The sequence below is a fragment of the Nelusetta ayraudi genome, unplaced genomic scaffold (genome assembly GCF_046127955.1).
Source record: "Nelusetta ayraudi isolate G7.1 ecotype Tasmania unplaced genomic scaffold, CSIRO-AGI_Nayr_v1 ptg000028l, whole genome shotgun sequence".
Lineage (NCBI taxonomy): Eukaryota > Metazoa > Chordata > Actinopteri > Tetraodontiformes > Monacanthidae > Nelusetta > Nelusetta ayraudi.
Window position 1 is genome coordinate 2,778,546 of NW_027466078.1, and position 24,420 is coordinate 2,802,965.

Below are 24,420 nucleotides of genomic sequence, written 5' to 3' on the forward strand. Positions count from 1 at the left end.
GCCAGGGGATACGAATCCCATCGGGGGTAACTACCTTGGCACGACACCGGCACCCCGATCTTCTCATCCTGTCTCTGACTGGCCACAAGACTCCATGTCCCAGAGTGCCTTGCGGCTCTGCGCTCCGGTGATGGGGGAGTGAGGGAGAGACGGGGGAGTGAGGGAGAGGTGGGGGAGGGGCCGGAAAGTGGGGGAGCGGGAGGGGCAATCACACCGCCAGTCAGCAGCATCCGGTCCGGACGGACGGAGCCGAGCCGCTTCTCTTCGCAGCACCGTCACCGTCCCGCCGGAGGCGCGTTCCCGTGGCCCCACCTCTTGTGCGTGTGTGTGTGTGTGTGTGTGTGTGTGAGTGTGCAGATTGCGTGGCTTGGCTCGTGCTCTTTGTGTGCTGTGATGGAGGAGGCTGCGGGCGGCGGGCTGTGCGGGGTGAAGGTGATGTGCCGCTTCCGACCGCTGAACGAGGCGGAGCGGACCCGCGGAGACAAATTCATCCCCAAGTTCAGCGGAGAGGAGACGGTGGTGGTAGCGGTGAGTGAGTGTGTGTGTGTGTGTGTGTGTGTGTGTGTGTGTGTGTGTGTGTGTGTGTGTTGTTTTTGAACAGGTGCACTTCCTATCACCGGCTCACGTCTTCCTGCCTTGGCTTTAATGCTAAGCTAATAGAAGGTGTCAGTCAGTGTAACACTGATCATACTGCTGTGTGTGTGTGTCTGTGTCTGTGTCTGTGTGTGTGTGTGTGTGTGTGTGTCTGTGTCTGTGTGTGTGTGTGCGTGTGCGTGTGCGTGTGCGTGCGCGCGCGCAGTGATTGTCATTCATTCACCTGCCCTCAGCAGCTGTCTCGCAGTTAGGGTGGCGGGACAGTGGTCGGAGCCCAACCCAGGTGATGAGGCTGAGGGCGAGGCTACATCCTAGAATAGGGGTCACCTGAACGCCCTGATGGGGCGCCCCCTGCCCCTCCCCTCTGTGTCAGTGTCCCAACATAAGGATGCAGAGCTTCAGGCGTTGTTTAGTTCCTGTTTATTTTCCGTTTGCTTCCTGCAGCTTCCCGTTTGCCTCTTGCATCTTCCCTTTGCAGCCTCTTGTTTACTTCGTGTTTGCCTACCGCAGTCTCCCTCTTTATTGGGGCTGAGCCCGACGACCGACGTGGCTCAAACGTGCTTCGAGCCACGTCTTTCTTTCTTTCTTTCCGCGTCTTTCTTTCTTTGAAGGCCGAAAGACCCATTGTCTTTGGAATGTTTTTTTATTATTATTTACCTTGCGCATCTTTTGCCACCTACAGGCAGAAAAGCAATATCCACAGGAGACAAATCCTTACGGCCAGTACGTATGTCGTAGAATCGTGGGACCAAAACCCACGCAAGCGTGTGATCCTCGGCTACATTTGAAACACTCTGTCCGAGTTTACATCTTTGACAGAAAATGTGCAATTTCGGCTTGTTTGCAGGTATGTGCAAGAATTTTTTTTTTTTTAAATGTCAACGTTTTCTCCTCCTAAACCGAAAATGTTGGCGGCGTGCCATACATTGTACAACATAGCAAAGGCTGTGATCAAATGTATAGAAGGAAAAGGGCAAAATCTCACATTTGACCCCTTTAACCTTGATCAAGTTTATTGAAATTCGGCAAGCAGGTCAGGACTGTTAAAACGTTTGTTTTTTTTTAATGCAACAATGACAAGTAAAAGGGCTCTATAGCCCCACCTACAGGCAAAAAACAATACCCGCACTGAAAAAAAAATCTCACTGCCAGTGCGAATATCCAAACATCGTGGAACCAAAACCCACACATGGCTGTGGTCTACCTACATTTCATTCTCTCAGGCTAAGTCCAACAGAAAAGGCACAAATTGAGCTTGTTTGCAAGTAGGAAGTGAGTTATTTCCACTTGTTTGAACACTTGTCAAAATCAATGTTTGGGTCTTTCCTCGCTGCTTATGAAAACACAGTGGTTCAGACTGCCTAAAGCATCCCCAGAACTTCAGCACGCCAAGAATGTTTTTGTTTTTTTCAGACAATAATGAGATAGTAACATTAATTTGTAGTCTCAGTTTCCGACTATCTTTGACTGCTCTGCATTGTCTCTCAGGGTGCAGCTAGGATCGTTGATTGATCGTTGATGAGTCGTTAAACGCCAGTCACACACACATACATGGACACTTGACAGCTCTGACGAGAGGAAGGGGGGATTACAGAAAGTAGGGGTAGCTCTGTGATGGCCAAACTTAAACCAATGGTGCCACCTGCAGAGCCAAAAACATCTTAAACTAATAATAAGAAAAAAATTATTAAGAAAAGGGTATAATTTAAAGGTGGAGGCAGTTGCGACGAGTGGGCTCAGCCCCATCAACCCTGCCTGCAGGTTTAATGTCCTCTTCATTTCCTCCAGTCTCCTGTTTACCTCCTGTTTTCTCCAGCTCATCAGTGGAAGTTTTCCAGAGCTAACGAGCTGCAGGTCGTCTTCTGTCCACAGGGTGGCGCTTACACACACAGGCAGGCCTCACAGGAAATAGCTGTGATGGCAGAGAACAAAGGAAATCATGTGACTGACAGACAGCTGCAGACCAACCTGCGGCTCCAGGCCCTGATGTGGCCCCCCGGATCAATTATATTGATCAGCATGAAACGTGATGAAGACGTCATAAATAGAGAGAGAGAGAGGGAGTCAGAGAAGAAAAAGCTGCTGTCCGTCTGTGTGTGTGTGTGTGTGTGTGTGTGTGTGTGTGTGTGTGTGTGTGTGACTGAGAGAGCAATCATCTTTGTTACATCTGATTGGTTCAGTCATCTCCCAGTAGGATGCTGTTGCCATGACAACAGGTGTCCCCTTGGCAACAGCACTCACACACACACACACACACACACACACACACACACACACACACACACACACTCTCCTGCTCCTCTGGTCACTGCAGGATTCAAACGCTGAATGACAGCTGAGTAATGTTGCCTTGGTAACAGACAGCAAGCAGGGGGCGGGGCTTCCTGCCTTTATTTTGACGAGGCTTCTACTTCCTGTTACTTCCTGTTTTAGGGGAAGCCCTACGTGTTTGACAGAGTCCTGCCTCCCAACACCGAGCAGGTCCAGGTGTATGACACCTGTGCCCGGCAGATCGTCAAGGGTCAGCAAGAGCACACACACACGTTCATAATACATCTGTAGGTTTCTATTGACACTGTGTGTGTGTGTGTGTGTGTGTGTGTGTGCGTGTGTGTGTGTGTGTGAATGTGTTTGTGTGTGTGTTTGTTCCAGATGTGCTGGGCGGCTACAATGGGACCATCTTTGCTTATGGTCAGACGGCATCAGGGAAGACACACACAATGGAGGTGAGTGTGTGTTTGTAGCTGTGTGTGTCTGTAGCTCTCAGCTGCCCCGCCCACTGACCTGCTCCTGGTCTGTGATTGGTTCAGGGGAGCCTCCACGACGGCCAGCTGATGGGCATCATCCCCCGGATCTCCAGGGACATCTTTGACCACATCTACTCCATGGACGAGAACCTGGAGTTCCACATCAAGGTGATGATGTCATCAACTTTACTTCCTGTCAGGTGTCTCCAGTCAGCCGAGGCTTCCTGAACTTCTTCCGGCTGTGGGTGTAGCTGAGGCCTTCACTGATCCTCCCACTGCCACCTGCTGTCTGACACTGAAGGTCATGTGGCTCTAACCGTCAGCTTCTGTTTTTCTGCAGGTCTCTTACTTTGAAATCTACTTGGATAAAATCAGAGACCTTCTGGACGGTGAGAGTGTGTGTGTGTGTCTGTGTCTCTGTCTGTGTGTGTCTGTGCGTTGGCGACTGATCTGCTCCTTTTTCAGTGTCAAAGACCAACCTGGCGGTGCATGAGGACAAGAACAGGGTTCCGTTTGTGAAGGTAGGTCCCTGGTCACCTGACATGAAGGGCTAAAGGTTCTGCAGGTCTGAAGATCTGAAGATTTGAAGGTCTGCAGGTTTGAAGATCTGAGGGTCTGCAGGTCTGAAGATTTGAAGGTCTGCAGGTCTGAAGATCTGAATGTCTGCAGGCCTGCAGGTCTGCAGGCTTAGACCAGTGTCAGTGACGTGGGTCTCTCCTTGCTGTCAGGGCTGCACCGAGCGCTTCGTCTCCAGTCCCGATGAGGTGATGGACGTCATCGACGAGGGCAAAGCCAATAGACATGTGGCCGTCACCAGTCAGTGCTCACACTGCCAGCATGCCGCTGTACCGTGGATGGCCAGCAGGGGGCTGACCTGCTGTCTTTTCGTCCTGCAGACATGAACGAGCACAGCTCTCGCAGCCACAGCATCTTCCTCATCAACATCAAGCAGGAGAATGTGGAGACGGAGACCAAGCTGTCGGGGAAACTCTACCTGGTGGACCTGGCCGGCAGCGAGAAGGTCACATAATCCACCAGGATAACAAATACACACACACACACACACACATGCACGCACACACTCACACAAACTGGAGACGTACACAGACCAGCTAACCAGGATGACATGAGACCACATGGTCAGCTCACACCCAGCTCCTCCCTCAGTTACATCACAACACTGTCTCTTGGAGACAGTCCAGTCTGGCTTCTGATCCTGGTTGCAGTCTGTATTCTAATTTTAGTTCCAGTCTGGGTTCCTTACAAAACTCAGTTCAGTACATTTCAGTTGGCTCACGTTCCTCGTGTGCAGTAACACAGTCCTGCAGGTGATGACAGTACTGGTGGTGACAATGAAGATGATGATGAAGGTGTTCACCATGTGCAGGTCAGTAAGACAGGGGCAGAGGGCGCCGTGCTGGACGAGGCCAAGAACATCAACAAGTCTCTGTCGGCTCTGGGGAACGTCATCGCTGCTCTGAGTGAAGGAACGGTGAGGAGGAACCAGCGACGTTAGCATGGTAGCACCAGGACCTGTAGTCACTGTGTGTGTGTGTGTGTGTGTGTGTGTGTGTGCAGAAGAGCCATGTGCCCTACCGAGACAGCAAGATGACTCGGATCCTGCAGGACTCACTGGGCGGGAACTGTCGCACCACCATCATCATCTGCTGCTCGCCGTCCGTTTACAACGAGGCCGAGACCAAGTCCACCCTCATGTTTGGACAGAGGTAGAGGCTCCGCCGTGTTGCCCTACCCATCTGTCAGCCTGCCCCGAGGCTCCACTGACCCGGTCTGTGTTCCAGAGCCAAGACCATCAAGAACACGGTGTCGGTGAACCTAGAGCTGACGGCCGAGGAGTGGAAGAAGAAGTACGAGAAGGAGAAGGAGAAGAGCCTGGGCCTGAGTGTCAGTCTGCAGCGGACTGAGGGCGAGCTGAGGCGCTGGAGGAAAGGTTTGCACCTTCGTCTCCACCCATAGCCATTGGCCGACAGACCCCGCCCACTCCTAGTGGTTTGTTTAAATCAGGCGCACCTGTCCTCCAGGTGAGGTGGTGCCTGTGGAGGAGCAGCAGAGCAGCAGGAAGAAGAAGAGCAGTGAGGCGGCGGCAGTGACAGAGAGCTTGGCCCCACCCCCTGTGGCCCTGCTGGACGAGGAGAGGAGCCAGTACGAGGCACTGATCACCAGCCTGTACCAGCAGCTGGACGACAAGGTGAGTCCCAGTCTGGGCACCCAGGCCAATTTCAAGCTGTGAGACTCAGGTGGGCGTGTCTCTCCAGGATGAGGAGATCAACCATCAAAGCCAGACAGTGGAGAAGCTGAAGCAGCAGCTGATGGACCAGGACGAGGTCAGTCTCAGCACCTTCGGTGGCCTCAGGTGTCTGTCCTGGACCTGATTTTCACCTGTGCGTCACACAGCTGTTGCTGCAGGGTCGTAGTGACCATGTGCGCCAGCAAGAGGAGCTCTCGCGGCTACAGAGGGACAGCGATGCCGCCAAGGAGGAGGTGAAAGAGGTGCTGCAGGCACTGGAGGAGCTGGCTGTCAACTATGACCACAAGAGCCAGGAGGTGGAGAACAAGAGCCGCTGCAACCACCAGCTGAACGAGGAGCTCGCCAGCAAGACAGTGAGGCCACACCCCCTGGGGGGCAGGGGTTTGATGGACAGATACCATGAGTTGGTAGCGGTGGTAGCAGTTGGTTGTATGACAGGGGGTGGGGCAATGGAAGTGGGAGAGATAGATCACATGGCACAAGGACGTCAGGATGGTAGAATGGCAGAAGGATGCAAAATTAGGACTGCAGGATGTAGGATGGTAAGGCAATAGGGTAGTAAGATAGGAGGATGGAAGGACAGTAGGATAGTAGGAAAACAGGGTAGCAGGACAGGAGGATCATAGGACGGTCGAACAGTACAAAAGTAGGACAGTAAGACAGGAGGATGGTAAGATGGTAGAATGATACAAAAGTAGGACAATGGTAAGATTGTCATACTCCATCTCAATTATTCATCGCTGACAGTTTTATCTTGCCCAATTTAAATTTTTTAACTGAACCGTACATAATGTTTTTTGTTGTGTATTACTGTCCTCCTGTTGTTTTTGTTTCGGTCGTACTATATTGACTGTCTCCTCTTTAGTGTCATTGTTTACCGGGTTTACTCTAATTTTATGTCTCCTGTGTCCCTGTTTTTCTATAATATGAGCCTTGTGTCCCGTTTTGTGTGTTTTTTATTGTTCTTAACGTCAGGCCAGAGGACTGCGGTTGAAAATTTGCTTCTGGCTAACACTGGCACATTGACAAGAATGTAAATGAATGTGCATTTTTCTCTTCAAATAAAATAAAAAAAATAAAATAAACAAATGCAAAAGTAGGACAGTAGGATGGTAAGACGGTAGGATAACAGAATGGTAGGATGATAAGACGGGAGTAAAATAGGATGCTATGCTCGTTGAACTGTAGGACAGCAGGATGGAACAAAAGTTGGACAGTTGGACAGTAGAATGGTAAGATGGTAGGACAGGAGGCAGGGGGCAGGAGCATGGTGGCAGCAAAAGATCAGGGCATGGTGGTGTTGTTTGGTTGGTTGATGGATGGATGTTGAGCTCCTTGTTCTCAGCTGCCCCTTTTCTTCTTCTTGTTCTGGTCTAGGTGAGTCTGGAGGCGGCACACAGAGAACTCTCCACGCTGCAGGAGATCAGCTGCCACCAGAAGAAGAGGTCGGCCGAGATCCTCAACCTGCTGCTTAGAGACCTTACTGAGATCGGCGCTGTCCTCGGGACCAGTGAGCTCAGAGCCGTGAGTGGAGCTGCTGGAGGAGGTTCTCCACAGGAGGCCGGGGGAGGGCAGAGGAGCTCACTCGGCTGTGTCTGTGTCCTCAGATGACGGAGAGCAGCGGGGGAATGGAGGAGGAGTTCACCACTGCTCGGCTCTACGTTAGCAAGATGAAGTCGGAGGTCAAGTCCCTGGTGAACCGCAGCAAGCAGCTGGAGGTCAACCTGACGGAGAACATGAGCAGGATGGAGGCCACAGGGAAGGAGCTCAGCAGCTGCCAGCTGCTGGTCTCCCAGGTAGCATCTGCCCATGAGTACTTTCACCAACCAACTTGACCTTGTTCTTGACCTGACCTCTACTACGGCCATAGACAATGGAACAAGGTGCGTCTGGTTTCCACCTGCTGACGTCTCGGTTTGTTTTAGCTGCAGGCCAAGATCTCCTCGTTGACCGATGACCTGCTGAAGATGGAGCAGAACAAGAGGAGGCTGGAGGAGAGCCAGGATGCCTTGATGGAGGAGATCGCCAAGCTCAGGGCTCAAGGTCTGGACCTGGTCCCACTGCCAGGCTGCTTTCTGATTGGCACTCATGTCTCACTGATGTTAGATCAAATCACGAACTTCATTCTGGAAGAACATCTTCGTCCTGGTTACTGTGTGCGTGTCTGTCCTCAGGTCAGATGCACGAGCTGACGGTAATGGACAAGGAGAAGGAGCACATGAGCAGGCTGAAGGACGTGGTGGACATGAAGGTACAGGAGGCCACATCGTTTCAGGAACTGACGTCAACACAGGAGGTGACGTCGTCACGGGGAGGAAGTCCCAACCGACAGGTCACGTGATTGGCCCCACTGTGTGTTCTGCAGAGAACCCTGGAGGAGCAGATGGAGAACCACCGGGAGGTCCACCAGAAGCACTTGAGTCGCCTCCGAGACGAGATCGAGCAGAAGCAGAGACACCTTGAACAGCTGAAAGAGTAGGTGGAGGACCTCCGATCCATCGCCCACTATTAACTATCAATCGATCGGTCAGTCGGTCGGTCGGTCGGTCGGTCAGTCACTGAGAGGCCCTGTGGTCTGCTGTCAGCATCAACCAGGTCCTGCAGCTGGAGAACCGGAAGCTGCAGTCAGACGTGGACACGCTGCAGGCTGAGGACAACAACAAGGAGCAGAAACTCCAGAAGTTGCAGTGAGTCTGAGGAAGGTCAGCAACTGATTGGTCGCTTCGACCCAGGTGAGTGATGATGATGTCATCGGTCTCTGTGTGCTCCAGGATCCTGAACGACAAGAGAGAACAAGCTAAGGAAGACCTGAAGGGTCTGGAGGACACAGTGGTAGGCGAGGCTTAGCTCTCTGCTTTTTCTTCTTCTTCCCTTGTCCGTTGTCCCTGGACGCTGCAGACTGTTTATTTCCTCCCACAGGCCAAGGAGCTGCAGACACTCTACAACCTCCGCAAAGTCTTCGTGGAGGAAATTGGAGGTCGGGTGAAGAATGTGAGTCCTGCTGTCAGGAGGAGGTCAGGCGGTCAGGTGGTGGTCAAGTGAAGGTCAGGTGGGGATAAGGTGGTGGTCAGGAGGGGTCAGGTGGAGTTTAAGTGGGGTTCAGGTGGTCAGGTGGGGGTCAAGTAAAGGTCAGGTTGCAGTCAGGTGGTGGTAAGGTGGTAGTCCAGTAGCAGTGAGGTGGTGGTTAGGTATAAGTCAGGTGGTGGCCAATGTGACCCCTTGGCTTCCTGTTCTTCTTAGAGTGAGGATGACCGTGACGAGGCCGGCGGAAGCCTGGCCCAAAGGCAGAGGATCATCTTCCTGGAGAACAACCTGGAGCAGCTCAGCAAGGTCCACAAGCAGGTGGGTTAGCCTGGACGCCAGGCCCCGCCCACCTCTCCCCCACACACTTCACATCACGACGAGTTAAAAGCTAAAAGCAAACCATGGGAACCTTGACAACACAAAGATCGCAAAGGTTTGGATTCTGGTCCTCCATGAGGTCAAAGGTCACATGACCTCCGTGTTTCCAGTTGGTGCGGGACAACGCTGACCTCCGCTGCGAGCTGCCCAAACTGGAGAAGCGTCTGCGAGCCACAGCTGAGCGGGTCAAGGCCCTGGAGGCGGTGCTCCGGGCCGCCAAGGAGGCGGCACTGAGGGACCGCCGGCGCCACCAGCAGGAAGTGGAGCGGATCAAGGAGGCGCTGCGCTGCAAAGGCGTGGCCAGGAGGGGTCACTCCGCCCAGATCGGTGAGACCAGGGTCCGGGTTGGGACACGCCTCCGCCTGGAGGGTTAGCGTTTATTTATTAGGCTGTTAGGGTTTATTTATTTTTTATCTAATTATTATTTGTTTATTCATTTTTGATATTTATATTTTATTTTTTTAGTTAATTTATTTAGCAGTTTTAGGGTAAGGGTTAGTTAGTTCATTAGTCAGCTAGTTACTAACCTGCTCTGTGTGTGTGTGTGTGTGTGTGTGTGCATGTGCGTGCGCGTGCGTGCGTGCGTGTGTGTGTGTGTGCAGCCAAGCCAATTAGAGCGGGACACCAGCATGCTCAGGCCCCGCCCTCCTCCCTGTCCGTCAGGCTGGCCATCAGAGGAGGGGGTGGGGCCAGTCCCCGGCACCACGCCCACCGACAGCAACCGCAGCAGAGCTACAGCCAGTAGACCGCCGGTAGGTTGCAGCGGGGGGGGACAGAGCCACACCAGGGCGGGCGGAGCCACAGCAGCAGGGGGGTGAGCCACAGGGTCTCCTTTGTCTGCACTGACCTTCTGTCATTTCCTGTCCGCAGGGTCAGACTACCTGTCCCTCGCCATTCTCTGGCCCCTCCCACTCTCACCAACTCTGCCTTTACTGGAAGCACCAATCGGCTCCTTCGGCCACAGTCACATGATGAAGGAGCCGGCCTGTGATTGGCTGCTGTGTCCAAAAGAACTCTAGGCTTTGCCTCCTCTGTCAGTGTTCTTATTCTCTGTGTTCCAGTGAGCGCCGTGGTTCTGTGACCTGGAGCGTTCTGACTGTGGTGACCCATGTTAGGCGTGTCCCGATTGTTCGGTGGATATCAGCTGATTGTTTCGTCAGTGTTTTTGCTTCAGTGTTTCTCTGTGGTCACTGTTGTTACCTGATGTTACCATGGCGACGACTCTCTGGCTGTTTAAATAAAGCTCTTGTGGATTGAATTCTTCACACGCAGTGCCTGCTCCCTCCACCTGAGGGCGCATCACCTCCGTCCTGATAGTTTCCTAATTATCAGTGAAATGATTGCTGATCGTTGCAAACTGATCAGATGCGATAGGAAATATCAATGGAGCAGTAAAAGTGGGTGGGGGCCCCTGAAAGAAAAGCTCGTCAGACTGGTTTGCGAGCGGGAGAACCATCTGTTTATTTCACATCACAGTCCATCAGCAGCAGGCAGCACCAAAGTCACTTCCTGTCCAGGCCGAAGATCTGCCTGCTCTCGATCAGGATGAACTCCACGATCTGGTTCTGGTAAACCATGTTGACCGCCATGTTGCCGGCATCCTGCTCCGTCCACATGAGGGTGGGGCCGAAGACGATGCTGAGGCTCTGGGCTGACATCAGGTTCTTGGTGGAGAACGCCAGAACCCTGAGGTGGAACCACATACCAAAGGAGGAGTCAGGTCAGTGGTTGGTCGCAGTGGCCGCCCAGGTGAGAACAAGTGAGTTCAGGTGTACCTGAGCAGGTGGCTGAACAGAACCTTCATGGTGTCCAGGTTGGGTGGCGGCAGCTGCTGGACCAGTTTCTTCACGGCCTGAATTTTCTGCTGGTCCTCCTTGATTCCTGTGGAAAGAATGCCAGTCGAAACTCTGTAGTTAAATGTTTTAGTTTAGCACTGTAATGTAAACATTTTAACTTAACACTGTTGTTTAGCGCTGCAGCGTAACAGTATCGTAACACTAACACTATTGTTTTACCCTGCAGTTTAAACATTATATCTTAACACTGTCCTAAAGCGCTGTAGCATAACTTTGTAGTTTAACAGTGTAATTTAAAAAATATCCCAACACTGTCCTTTAGCACTGTAGCATCACCCCCAATTTACAGCAAAAGCGTCCGCAGCACGTGCGCAGACCGAACGCATTTCCAAGCGGGGCATCTCGCACGGCGGCTCGATCGGTTCATGCGAGGATTGCAAGATCGCGTGACAACCCAGGTTATTTTGTGTCTATTTAAAGAAAACAACAGTGAAACAGAACTATTTTGCTCGTCCCAACTGGGTCTGAAGTATCGCTGTGTGTAGAAAAGAAAAATAATGAAAAACCGAACTGCTGGTATCATCCAAAATGCAGGTATTTAAAGTATACCTGCATTTTGTTCATTATAGTTTCAGGTTTAAAGTGAAATCTGATTTATTTGACAGCCGAACTGAACAGCGTTGAAGCCGATACGTCACGTCGACGTTTTCACAGTAAAATACAGCACATAGACAAACCAAAATGCCTGAATGATTCTAATTCTAGCCTGAAAAAATAAACAGCCACATTTTTACCAGGCACTTTTGGTGCAAATTGGGGGTAACACTATCTTAACACTGTTCTTTAACACTGTAGTTTAAACAATTGAGCCTAACACAGTAGTTTAACATTGTAGCTTAACACTGTGGCTTGAACTTGTTGCATTGTAGTTGTGTGTGTGCGCGTGTGTGTGTGTGTGTGTGTGTGTGTGTGTGTGTGTGTGTATGTGTGTGTGTGTCATGGCGGTGGCTGCATGACAGCAGGTGAAGTGAAGAGTGCACCATTCTAAAGATCTAACCACACCCCTGTCGTACATGTAGTCAAGTGCAATATGTTGTTGTGGAGTTTACTCCGGACAACACGAACACTGCGAAGTGGGAGACTCTACCAACAACAGTGGCTCCCCCACAATCCAACGGCAAAGCTGAATTAGAATTTTGTTCACAACAGTGCTCCATTCAACCTCATGACTGTACAATAGCGCAAATAAAAAGAAGCATGCAAAAAATAATAAAGGAAAGAAAGGAAAAGGCTTTGTGCACGGCTATAAACAGTGCAAATTAAACAGTGTGAAAAAGAATCAGTCGACTGTAAAATAGGTGCAAGTGAGTGAATGTGGTAAGCAGTGGTTTCATCTGGCAGGCATGGAGTTGCCGCAACACACGGACCTCTCTGACACAGTGCAGCCCCTGAATGAGCAGCAGTGGTCGGATTTTCAAGCCCGTGAGAGAGCTTTTAGGAAAAGCTTGGACTCGGAACACTGCGACGAGAAACACTTCGAGAGACTCTGCAAAGTGGATCCAAGTCGTAACCCTCTTGAATGGAATTTTCTTCAGGAGCTGAGTTTTTACAACGGCGAATCACTGTGGACAATCGCTTGGCTTCCCACTCCTGAAATACTCTGCTCGAGTTCTGAAAAAGTTCCTGGTGAAAGGACCAACCCCCGAGGCAACAACACCGGCGCTGATTACCGCCTGGATTTAATCGCAATTGCAGTTCCTCCGCGAGACTGTGCAGCCGCCGTTAACGACATGAGGAGTAGGCCAATGGAGGAGGACGGTGAGCCAAAACAAACTGTTGATCAACAAACAAAATGATCAAAGGCCATCCAGATTGTTCTGAACAACAGTGAATATCCCAACAACCCTCCATGCCCTGGTAACTGTGAACAAATGTAGCTGTATTATCAACAAAAGTGTCAGGGGGAAACGTCAATTAACGATGCACTTCCAGTACCACAATGGCACAAAGCTATTTTCTATACGGAGCCAGCTTGTCTCCCGGATACTGCGCATACCTAACCATAAAGCAAGTGGCATGGACGGCATTACATACAAGTCTCTCAAAGCCACGCACCCAGGTATATTAACATCTATTTTTAATGCTTGCTCGCAGAATAAAAGAGTGCCCGACTCCTGGAAGCAGTAGTCGAGTTGAGGGGGATTGAGGGCGGATGGCATCCCCCCTGAAATAAAAACAATCACCCCCCCCTGTAAAACTGCCATCCCCCCTCTCCATTACTCCCCTATTTACAGTAAATGTTGGAAATATAACTTATAATTACATATAATTATTTCATCGTTACAGAGTACGCATGTTGAGTTGCTTCTGCGACTTAGGAGGAAGTATTTCGAGCTCAGGGACAAACCTCACACACACTTCTAGCTCATCAGCTTAGAGGACAACAGGCCAGCGCTTTACAATGGTCTCTCATTCACCCATCTCACACACACATTCATACACACACACATACATACATGGGTGGCTGCTGCCATACAAGGCGCTGCCAGCCCCATTGGGAGCAAGTTGGGGTTCAGTGTCTTGCCCAAGGACACTTCAGACATGTGGACAGTTGGAGCCGGGATTTGAACCGCCAACCCTTTGATCAATGCTTTAAAGAGTATTATGAGGAGCATTACAGATCCAAAGCTACAGGTGATGTGGATAATTGGTTAAAAACCTAAACATACCAAGACTAGATTACAAACAAACAAACAAACAAGTCAATGTATTCTTAAAGATGGGTAATCTATGCTTAACATACTCTATAAAATTCAGTGCAGAGTAACATGATACCTAAGAGAAGAGACAGGAACACGTCCAACGTAAAACAGTGACCCTAAGTGACCCAGGCCGAGAGAGGATCCAGCATCTACCCTACCAAGCATCTCTACCTCGGCGGAGCTCAGCCTACATCTGGGAACAAACAACATCCAATGAGACTGGGGTGCGGAGACCAGACAGCCAATCAGAGGAGGGCGTAATCTGAGCGCACCTGCAAGAACAACTGGATCTTTTCTATCTAAAATAAACTGATCAGGGGACAAAGAGTCAGTCAGGCTTCAGGACCTGATAGCACTTGTTGATGTTAGGCTTGAACTCGACCCAGAGCTCTGTATACTTGTATTCTGAGTTTGCATACTAAAGATAAAATCAGCATTCTTCTCCTAAAACTCTTCATTAAGCAAACACGCGGATCGTCAGCACAACACTAGAAAATAAGGTGATCGAACAGACTCTATTAGATCAATGCAAAACGGGAAAAGCCCGGGACCAGATGGTTTTAGCATTGAATTTCATAAGAAATTTGCAAATCAGATAACCCCAATTTTACACAGGATGATTTTCCACTATAAAAGACTTCTTCCAACCTTGTATGAAGCCAACACATCACTCTTGCTGAAGCAGGACAGAGCTGAAACAGAGCCTTTGTTATAATGTCCAATCTCCATGCTTAACATTGATTTTAAAATACTCACTAAAGTACTTGCAAATGGATTGTGTAAGTGTAAGTGTATAGAATCCATCATTCATACCGATCGGGTTTCATCCCGAATCAATTATCCTTCTTTAATATTAGACGTGTTATGAAAGTTATGTATAATCCTTTCAACAAATTTTCCAAGCAAGCTATCCTGTGTCTAGATGCGGAGAAAGCTTTTCACTAGGTGGAGTGGCCATGTCTGATAAGGGGTTTGGTCAAGGTCAATCCTTTATTTCCTGGGTATGCATGCTATATGTTCAACCTACAGCAGCCGTTCTCACTAATCTGGACAGGTCACCCTCCTTCCATCTGCGGGGGGGGGGGCGCGGCAGGGGTGCCCCCTCTCGCCGTTCCTCTTTGCTATGGCTCTTGCACCATTGGCAATTAGTATGAGGGAACATGCCCATATTAAACCTACAGTATAACACCAGGTGTTATAGGTTCTTCTTAGAAGACTAGAGGATGTTATTGGCATTAAAGATCAAGCCTTAAATTGGTTTAGATCTTATTTTTCTGACCGCATTCAATTTGTGTATGTTCATAATCACTCATCAGAACATTAGAGGGTTAGTCATGGAGTCCCTCAAGGGTCTGTTCTTGGACCGCTCCTCTTCTCTAGCATTTACATGTTACCTCTTGGTGACATCGTTAGACAGCATAACATCAGTTTCCGCTGTTATGCGGACAATACACTGTTAAATCTGTCATTTAAAGCCGATGAAGCACATCATTAGCTAAATTAGAAACTTGCTTAAGTGACATCAAAACTTGGATGACGCAAAAGATTTTGATGCTCAATACCAGCAAAACTGAGGTTATTATTGTCGACCCAAGGGAGCTTAGAGACAAATTTCCAATGGTCACATTAGCTTAAACAATACCACTTTTGCCTCAAATGAAGCTGTAATAAACCTTGGGGTCATTTTCGATCAGGACTTGACATTCAACTCCCATATTCAGAACGTAGCAAGGACAGCTTTCTTTCCATTTAAGAAATATTGCTAAAATTAGAATTTTTTTATCTTTTAAAGATGCAGAAAAAAAATCATTCATGCTTTTGTTACTTCTAGGCTACATTACTGCAATTCCATATTATCAGGGTGCCCAAAATCTTCCCTTACAATTGACACAGGAGCTTTTTGCACGTCTACTTACTGGGACTAGGAGGAGTCAGCACATTACACCAGTTTTAGCATCTTTACATTGGCTTCCAGTTAGATCTAGAATTGGATGTAAGATCTTGCTAATAACTGACAAAGCTCTTCACTCTCAGGCTCCTTCCTACATTGAAGAAGCTATTGAACCTTATCATCCTCTAAGAGTGCTTCGCTCTGAGAATTCAGGACTTTTGGTAGCTTGTAAAGTCTCTAAAATTAGATCAGGGGGTTGGAGTTTCAGCTTTGTGTGGGGGGGCGGACACCGTTAGTTTATTTAAGAGTAGAATTAACACCTTCCTCTTCAATAAAGCTTACAGTTAGAATTCAACCACCGTCAGTTATGCTGCTACAGGCCTAGGCCGCTGAGGGAGATCTTTCTCTCCCTTTAAAGGGATTGTTGCTCTTTGCAGGTGGAGCTTCTATCACTTTTTCCTTTCCACCTGAACTACCCATTATTTGCGTGATACTGCCGCAGTCTCTGTGTGTCTCCGGCAGGTGATGACCATGTTTTATATCCTCTATACTGAATTAGTTTTTATGTCTAAGATTGTTTTTTGTTTTGTTTGGGAGTTTGTGTGATGTGAGGGGTTAGCTGCAGATCAAGAGTGCACGTGCAGGTCAAATGCAAGTTCACTTTTGACCTGTAAGACGACACAAGGGTTAAAACAAACCCAAACCTCCCACACACTCCAATACAGAGACGAACACCTACACAATCACACCAGCACAAGCACACAGTCATACCCATACACAGACACAGGCTCACATACTCACACCCAAACGCAGACTATCATTGAGAAGACATGGCTTGACACTAAGCTCTGAGGTGAGGAAGGACTACCATTGGGGGGCACACACACCGAGAGGAGTGACGGTTCATGTCTGCAGGGGGCGCCACCATGGGGACTGCCCCAGCCCAGTCAGACAGGAGGCCCCAACACCAACGTGCAGAGCGCCCCGGCACCCGCGCCAGTGCCATCCATATCCATGGTGCAGCACCCCCATGGGTAGACCAAAGACAACCAACAACCAAAGACATGAGGGGGGTGTTGTGGTGGTTAAGGAGAGTAGTGGTGAGGTGCTCATTCTTGAGGTTGGCTGTACCTTTGAGCACAGCCTGGAAGAAGCCTTCTTAACCAAGTTGCTAAAATATAAACAGCTCAAACAGACCATTTTTCAGCTGGGCTATGGATGTAAACTTTCAATTTTTATATTTGGTAGCCTAGGTCATGTGCACAAAGTAGTGGTCAGAGGCCTTCACATGGCTGGTATCTCTCAGAGAAAGGCTAAACAGCTAACAAGATATTGCTCTATATCTGCTATCATTGGCAGCCGCGCAGTAAGGAGAAGGTGCTGCTTTTTGTACCCTTAGAGTGGATGATGTATCACAGTGTTGCTGTCTGTTAGCCTCGTGATTGTATGCATACATTAACTATTTTACAAGCACAAATGTATCTAATTGACTGACAATGATTTATTTGCACTGATAGTATTTATGTCCTTATTGCACTTTGTATATACGTGGACATAAATAAAGTACTTATAATGTGTGTGTGAGAGACAGAGAGACTCACTGAGGGTCTCCACCAGCTGCTGGAAGATCCAGGAGGGGAACAGCGGCTCCGGAAGCTCTCTGAAGAACAGTTTGAGAGCTCCGGCCACCACGTGGATGTCCTCCCACTGGCTGTGGTCCAGGTCCAGCGGCTCCTCTAGGGGGCGAAACAGAGCACACGGCAGTGTCACTTCTCCGCCAACACCTGACGCGTCAACCAGTGCAACATGCGGCCGGGGTGGCCGAGGGGGCGGGGTAAACCTTGGTCGACGATGAAGCGCAGCTTCTGGATGGTGGCCAGGTTCCCGCTGATTCTGTAGATCCCATCCATCTGCAGACCTGGAGACACACTGACCATCAGGGGGCGCCACTGACCATCGGGGGGGTGCCACACTGAGCATCAGAGGGCCACACCTACCTCGCTTGTCCACGGCGTCCACACACGCCTGCAGGAAGCGCGGCACCGTGCTTCCCTCCCGCTCACACAGCGTCGACAGCTGGCAGCCGAAGACGCGATCTGAGGAGATCACATGACCCGTTCATTAATCCGGTGACATCATCAGAGGGGTGTGGCTGAGTGGGACTGGGCGGGGGAGGGACCTTGAATCAGGCCTTTCTCCTGCAGGGTCTTCATGGACGGCCTTCTAATGATGAACTTCTTGAGCCGGTTCTTCACGCCACTCCTGTCGGAGCTGTCAGAGGAGCTGTGTTTCAGCTTGGAGCTGCCGAACATATCTGGAGGAGGAGGAGGGGTCAGGGGTCAGACAGGGTGACGAGGTCAGACAGGGTCAGAGAAGCCCCTTGGTGGCTGGCCTTCAGTCTGGGGGAGGGTCTCTGGAACCAATACTCACTGATGGTGCGTCCGTAACACTGTAGTTTAACACTGTAGTTTAAACAAAGTAACTGCCTGAGGTTCATTGTGTCTACATGAGGTATATATGATTATTAACTTTTTTTCTTTTATAACAGACATTCTACTTTAAGATGTTATTTTTTGTACCTTGACATGTTTTGACGGTAGCTTCCATCTTTCTCAGAAGGTCACCTGGGTGGTGTTGTGTGACACTTATTTATCACCTGGTTTCACAGAGGTGTTTCGACAGGTGGGACCTCCCACTGTCATTCCGCTCCTCTCTTCCAGGACTTCAGCTCTACGGATAGGAGAGCATATGTGCTCTCTCGTCCCTGTTCATCATCCTCCGGCTTCGTTTTCCTATTTCAATTACCTCCCTGCTCCAGTGGAGGTGCTTGTTGTTTTCCTGTACTGTAACTCTGGAGTTGTCCCAATCCATTACGATTTCCCCTTCTGCGGTGATTAACAGTGACTGTTACTGCTGATTTGATCCGGATTTGTTCTCTGGTTGTGCTTTGTCTTTTATTGATCTTGTTTGTCTCTGTGCCGTCTTTTTCACATTTTGTTTGGTGCTCCTTTTTGCACGTATTGAAACTCCTCCCTGTCTCTCCGATGCATGTCTTGTTGCATGAAAGGCATGGAATCTTATACATTACATTGCATTTTTTGTCTTGCTTGATTTTATCTTTGTGGCGGACGAGCACCTCTCATGTACAAGTGTGTCACCACTCCATTGTTTTCTGGTGTTTTTTTCCCTTTCTTCGCTCTTGTTTGCTGGTTTTCCTTTACTTGCCGCACACCTTGTCAGTGTGGATACTGACTTGTTTTGAGTGCATTCTGTATGTGTTGGTGTTCTTTTTGCTGTGTCCTCAGAATCTGTTATGATGGCTGTCCGTTCGTGCAGCGCTCCGATGACTGTAGGTTATGTGCAATGTGTACACGGAAGCTACCGTCGAAACATGTCAAGGTACGAAAAGTAACATCTTAAAATTTGCATGTTTGTTGAAAAAGAAAAAAACTAGCGATTTCCCAATCCTATCATTTGGATCGGATCGGTATCACGATTTAGTATATCTTATTATATCGGTGATCGGCCAATCTGCATTGAAAATCCCAGATCTGGTCTTGAAATGTATCAAGAACGTGATACATTTATAGTCCGCAATGTATAAGTAAGGGGCGCATTTCTGCCCTATACTAGTCATCAGTGCCGTGCTCCGAACGGACGTGACGTATTGAGGTCGAATGTTTCCGCCCTTCGTGTTAAGAAAACACAAGTTTCCTCACGGTGGAGAGAAGGCCAGGATGATTACCCAAAGACTCACAGAGTTTGTTGCTTTAGACGACCCGCCCATTGCCGTGGTACAGAGCGCTGGCTTTCATCGGCTGTTGAAATTCTTGGACCCACGCTACGAGCTATTACGAGGCACGAGGTTTTGAATTGATACAGGACGGGGTTAGCCCCGTAATTCGGAGTTGTCTTGAACGTAACTTTATTTTCGTTGCAAACTCACGTTTTTTTCCATAGAGTTTGCGTTCATCATAACAGCAGGCAAAACTATTGTGCAACCCATTCACAACAACTGTGTGCTGGAGGCGAAGCTTGCGTAGAGTAGGCTATGAATCAGGATTGCTTGTTCTTATCAGCTTTATTTCTTTAATTCCTTTGTAAAAAGCCATCCATCTTGCACTTTATTGATTGTTGTGTAAAAATATGTTCTGTTAAAAGATTTCAATACAATTTAAACATTTTTTCGAATGAAAGTTTAAAAAAGGCAAAAATCCTCGCACATCTATTTCCACGGCCGGTGCGTCGGAGGGTGACAATTCTAACAAATAGGTCCAAACTAACAAAAAGAAATCCCACACACGTGGCCAACTGCGCAACACTAACTGGAAGTTTTCAGCGTCGCGCACAATTTTACATCATTATTTTTAATTTCATTTATATATTATTTATATTATGCTCACTGTGTTCTTCAATTTGTAAAATAAACAAAACGGTGAGGAAAAGCAACGTATGGATTGATCATTGAAGCCAACGATCCAATTTATTTTGCAATGCAAAGAGAAAAGTCTGAATCCAATGGATTCAGTTTATTCTAGATAAGAAAAAAGATTGGATCGGGGAAAAAAATCATCCGGAGCCCCGAAAAAGGGACACAATATTTTTTTTTTTTGCTCCCAGATGGTTGTTTTTTTTTAAATGAGTTTTACGTGCTCGCGTAAAGGTTTTACGCGAGCACATAAAACTTATAAGCTCTCACTTAAAAGTTTTACACAAGCACGCAAGATTGTTCTACATGAGCACGTGAAACTTTTATGCGAGCACATAAACTTATACATATACATATACTTTCGAGTATATTTCGTGATTTAAGGAAGGTGGTCAAATCCACCTCTGCTGCCATGTCCGTCACCTGATGGAACAAGTGTGGTTTAAGTACATAATTTGTCCGGCTATGGGATCTGTCTGGGGACCGACGATTTCAATGTCGTGGTAAACTGTCATTGACTGGCGACGATGTCACATACAGCAATTCTATTAGGACAAACTAAATCGCAGTCGGACGGACGGACGGACAGAGAGACGATTATATATAGGTAGATATAATTATATTATATCTATCTATTATGTCTATCTATATATAATCATACATATTTAAATTACATCTATCTACCTATCTATCTATCTATCGTCTGCAATGTAGTGTGTCCTAATAGAGTTGCCGTATGCGACATCGTCGGCAGTCAATAACAGATCCCGTGGCCGGACAGATTTTGTAGCAGAGGATGTGACCACCTTCCTTAATTCACAAAATATACCTGACCGTATATGTATCCCATATGCTTCATAATATGTTTACGCACTCACATAAAAGTTTCCTGTGCTCACAGAGAACAACTTTGCGTGCTCGCGTAAAACTTTTAAGAGAGCGCTTATAAGTTTCACGTGCTCGCGTAGATGTTTAGCACATCAAACTAATTAAAAAATAATAATAATCTGGGAGCAAAAAAAAAACCAATTCTGTGTCCCTTTTTAGGGGCTCTCTAAAATCGGGATCGGCGATTACTCATTAAAAAAAAATCGGGATCGGATTGGGGCCAAAAAAAATGTGATAAATGTGATCGTAACATCCCTAGAAAAAACATCAATTATTTCAACAAAGTGGTTTAATGCTGTAGTTTAAAAACTCACTAAACACAATATTTAACACTATAGTTGAAACACTAGCTAAACATTGCAGTTTATTGCTGTAGTTTAACACTGCAGTTTAAACACTGTAGTTTGACACTGTAGTTGAACGCCATAATTTGAAGACTAGTTCTGGAAGAGGTACTCACTGATGGAGCGCCTGTTGATCGAGTTCCGCTGCTTGGCGCTCGGGGAGGCAGAGCCCCGTCCCGGTAGGGAGCCGTGTCTGGGCAGGTACTCGGTGCTGCTGGACCTCCGCAGAGGAGAACCTACGTCGGCTCTGGTCTGTAGCAGAGAGGGGAGGAGCTCAAGCGGAACCAACAGCCAGAGAGAAGAGGAGGAAAAGGGGCGGAGCTTACAGAGGCGTGGATGGCGGTCTTTATGGCGTCATACCACTTGAGGGCGGTGGAGTAGTTGTCCACCTGCAGGAGGAGCTCATTTCCTGTGCTGGTCGTGATCTGGAAGCCAAACAGCCCGTCAGAGTCTGGAGACAGGCGCCGTGGCTCTGCCCACTTGGCCGCACTGTCACCTGGAAGACGTTCTTCCTGCTGGACTTGTCCATTGTCCAGCCAATCACAGCGCCGCAGAGCTGCACCGTGTCCGCCTTGCTTCCTTTTTTCTGACGGCCACGTCACATAGCCCCGCCCCCAAAACAGAGACAAGACAGAGGAGGCATCAGTCTCAGGCTGCTCCTCCTCCCCCCGCCATGACGTCATCACTCAGCCCCGCTCACCGCCACAACATCATCACCCTGCCCCGCCCACCTCCTCCTTGTAGAGCAGCAGCTGCTCCGAGGTCAAGATGCTCCAGACACTGGTCCAGTTCTTCCGCAGCTTCCTGCCACCCTCCAGGATCCGGGTCATGTTCAGGTGTTCCCCCCTGAGCTGGAGGCAGAGAACATCGGAAAAAGGAGAACATCGGAACGATGAGAACATCGTAAAATTTAGAACATTGGAATGATGAAAACATTGGAATGATGAGACCATTCAAACGACAAGAAAATTGGAACAAGCAGAACATTGGAACGACAAAAACATTGGAGCAAGGAGAACATCAGCAGCGACGAGAACATCGGAATGGTGAGCATATCGGAGCAAGGAGAACATCAGAACAATGAGAGCATTGGGACAGGAACACCGGACCGATGACAATATCGCAACTGTGAGAACAAGGAGAACATCAGGAACGATGAGAACATCAGAATGATGAGGCCATTGGAATGACAAGAACATCCGAACAAGTAGAATGTCAGAATGACAAGAACATTGGAACAATAGCTATGTTTACATGCGCACATTTCTCCAATCCGATCGAAACCTTGGTTGACCAGAAATTCCAAATCCACTGTTTAAATGGACACTGAATAAAATGATCTAATCGTGACGTGCGTATACATGCACCAAGCGTTTAATCAGGATGAATCATTTGGGCATGCACAGACTTGTCTAATTTTCTGGAAATAGTAGTAGAAGAAGAAACTGTACTTCCGCCTGTGTTGTAAATAAACGCCGCGTTGTCCGCACGTCCTCGACTCGTTCACAGGCCTTCAAACATTTCCAGCGGGTGTTTTATTTGGTCTACTGTTTTGTTTATGTTTCGCGAAAAAAAATTACAGGCTGCCGCAAAGGCGGCAACGCATCACGCAGACGCAGCACACATGGACAGGATCCGAATGGGTGTGTACACGGACGCCATTCGGAATAACGATCGGCGTACACCACCTCTCTTGTTCGGAATAAAATTTTGTTCCGAACGGATCGTATCAGATCGGAATCTTCCGATTGCTGTGTTTACGTGAAGCATTTTTAATCTGATTGGGCCTTTATTCCGATTATTTGTGTCCATGTAAACGCAGCTAATGAGAACATCAGAATGAGAAGGCCATCAGAACGTGAAGAACATCGGAACAAGGAGAACATCGGAATGACGAGAAAACATAAGAACGACATTGCAACGACAAAAACATTGGAACAAGGAGAGCATCCTTGTGTTGAGCGGTTGTCGTTGTGGGGTTCTTGCTAAGTGACTTGTGGATCATCTGGTGGACTCACCAGCGGTTCAGCAATCTCGGCGCCCACAGCTGATCCAAGGACATCGTGCTGCGACTGGTTCCTCCGGTGGCGAGTGACCTAAACAAAACGTAAAGGTGACTAGTGAGAGACGGAGTGGCGCCACCCCCTGGCCGGAAGAGCTCGCTTTGCTCACTGGTTTCTGGAGGACGGGGTCCTGGAGGACCATGGACCTGGACTGGCTGAGCCGGTCTGCTGGGCTCCCAGAGGTCTTGACCCGGAGCTGCACGCCTGCCTGCTGTGGCAACGAAGGCTTGGCGGTGCTCAGCATGCCGGGGGTTCTGCCACAGACACAGGTCAAAGGTCAACAGGGTCAGTAGACGTCTTCACCGACACCGTCACACAACGGACAGCCCAAGGCTTCCTGTCTTCCCCTCACTGCAGCACTTCCTGTTTACAGCTCAGCTGCACCGAGATGGCTCCACCCACTCAGTGGGCCCATCACAGCAGAAACCAGGACCAGCACCTGGGCCAAGAACCACGGCCAGGAACCAGAGCCATGACTGTGTCCAGTCTCTTGTCTGATGTCCAGCAGGACAGGGATCTGGAACCAGGAAGTGCTGCATCCGGAGTCAAAGGAACCCCAGCGGTGAGTTCAGAAGAAGTCAGGCTGAAGGTGAAGCAAAAAAACCATGTGGAGCGGTGATGAGCTCCAGTCTGGTCCAGTCTGGTCCAAGACCTCTTGCTGGTCACAGCCTCACAGGGAAGCAGGGCCACCGTCTACTTCCTGCAAACCGAGCAACCCCGACCCCAGGACCAGGACCGGTCCAGCAGTTTGCAAGAAGAAGAAGAAGAAGAAGAAGAAGAAGAAGAAGAAGAAGAAGAAGAAAAGGAGGGAGAAGAAGAAGAAAACAGTGGCGGGACACTGACTTACCTCGAAGTCGCCATTTGCAGCGTCGCCACTTGCAGACGACAGTTAGAGGAAGTGACTCGTCACGAGGCTCCTTCACTGCTGCTGTTGCTGCTGCTGCTGCAACCGTCTGGCTTCCTGTCACCAGCACGCTAACCTCACTAACCACGCTAACCGCGTTCTCACTTCCACCTCGGCTGGAGGGGGCGTGGCCTCTCACACACAGCAGAACGGTGAGAAGAAAAAAAACTGTTTTGTCTGCAGCGTCCCTCTGGAGGATGTACGACCTGAGAGAGAGAGATCACCAGCAGGGGGCGTCATGAGGGATCACCAGTAGGGGGTAATGTGAGTGATCACCAGCAGGGGTGACCTGTGTGATCACCAGCAGGAGGTGCCATGCAGCAGGAAGACA

General features: G+C 48.9%; 2 protein-coding genes across 2 annotated transcripts; one reads left to right on the forward strand and one right to left on the reverse strand.

The window, feature by feature from the left end:
- The first annotated feature begins 212 nt into the window (after positions 1-212).
- On the forward strand, positions 213-10,270 carry kif5c (kinesin family member 5C). Its single transcript, XM_076030439.1, has 26 exons — positions 213-528; positions 3,028-3,115; positions 3,247-3,320; positions 3,405-3,509; positions 3,682-3,730; positions 3,807-3,862; positions 4,070-4,157; positions 4,238-4,362; positions 4,729-4,833; positions 4,920-5,068; positions 5,144-5,292; positions 5,384-5,550; positions 5,618-5,686; positions 5,757-5,963; positions 6,988-7,134; positions 7,218-7,406; positions 7,536-7,653; positions 7,785-7,861; positions 7,976-8,085; positions 8,196-8,297; positions 8,382-8,442; positions 8,530-8,601; positions 8,851-8,952; positions 9,123-9,339; positions 9,615-9,764; positions 9,883-10,270. Exons 1-25 carry the CDS (start codon positions 394-396, stop codon positions 9,755-9,757), a joined length of 2,904 nt encoding a protein of 967 aa, XP_075886554.1. The 5' UTR covers positions 213-393; the 3' UTR covers positions 9,758-9,764; positions 9,883-10,270.
- Positions 10,271-10,448: 178 nt separating this feature from the next.
- Positions 10,449-24,270, reverse strand: LOC142891102 (rho GTPase-activating protein 15-like). Its single transcript, XM_076030440.1, has 13 exons — positions 24,033-24,270; positions 23,295-23,439; positions 23,141-23,218; positions 21,854-21,973; positions 21,619-21,708; positions 21,449-21,547; positions 21,239-21,374; positions 17,641-17,775; positions 17,459-17,557; positions 17,302-17,379; positions 17,063-17,197; positions 10,788-10,893; positions 10,449-10,698 (listed from the first exon to the last, which is right to left on the reverse strand). The coding sequence occupies exons 1-13, from the start codon at positions 24,044-24,046 to the stop codon at positions 10,515-10,517; spliced, it is 1,419 nt and encodes a 472-aa protein (XP_075886555.1). The 5' UTR covers positions 24,047-24,270; the 3' UTR covers positions 10,449-10,514.
- Positions 24,271-24,420: the final 150 nt, after the last annotated feature.

Coding starts and splice junctions, on each gene's coding strand:
- kif5c (XM_076030439.1), top strand. CDS start 394: ATGGAGGAGGCTGCGGGCGGCGGGCTGTGCGGGGTGAAGGTGATGTGC. Junction 4,158..4,237: donor TAGACATGTGGCCGTCACCA/GTCAGTGCTCAC, acceptor TTCGTCCTGCAG/ACATGAACGAGCACAGCTCT. Junction 4,834..4,919: donor CTGCTCTGAGTGAAGGAACG/GTGAGGAGGAAC, acceptor GTGTGTGTGCAG/AAGAGCCATGTGCCCTACCG.
- LOC142891102 (XM_076030440.1), bottom strand. Junction 17,380..17,458: donor GGACGCCGTGGACAAGCGAG/GTAGGTGTGGCC, acceptor GTGTGTCTCCAG/GTCTGCAGATGGATGGGATC. Junction 10,894..17,062: donor GCAGCTGGTGGAGACCCTCA/GTGAGTCTCTCT, acceptor TTCTTTCCACAG/GAATCAAGGAGGACCAGCAG.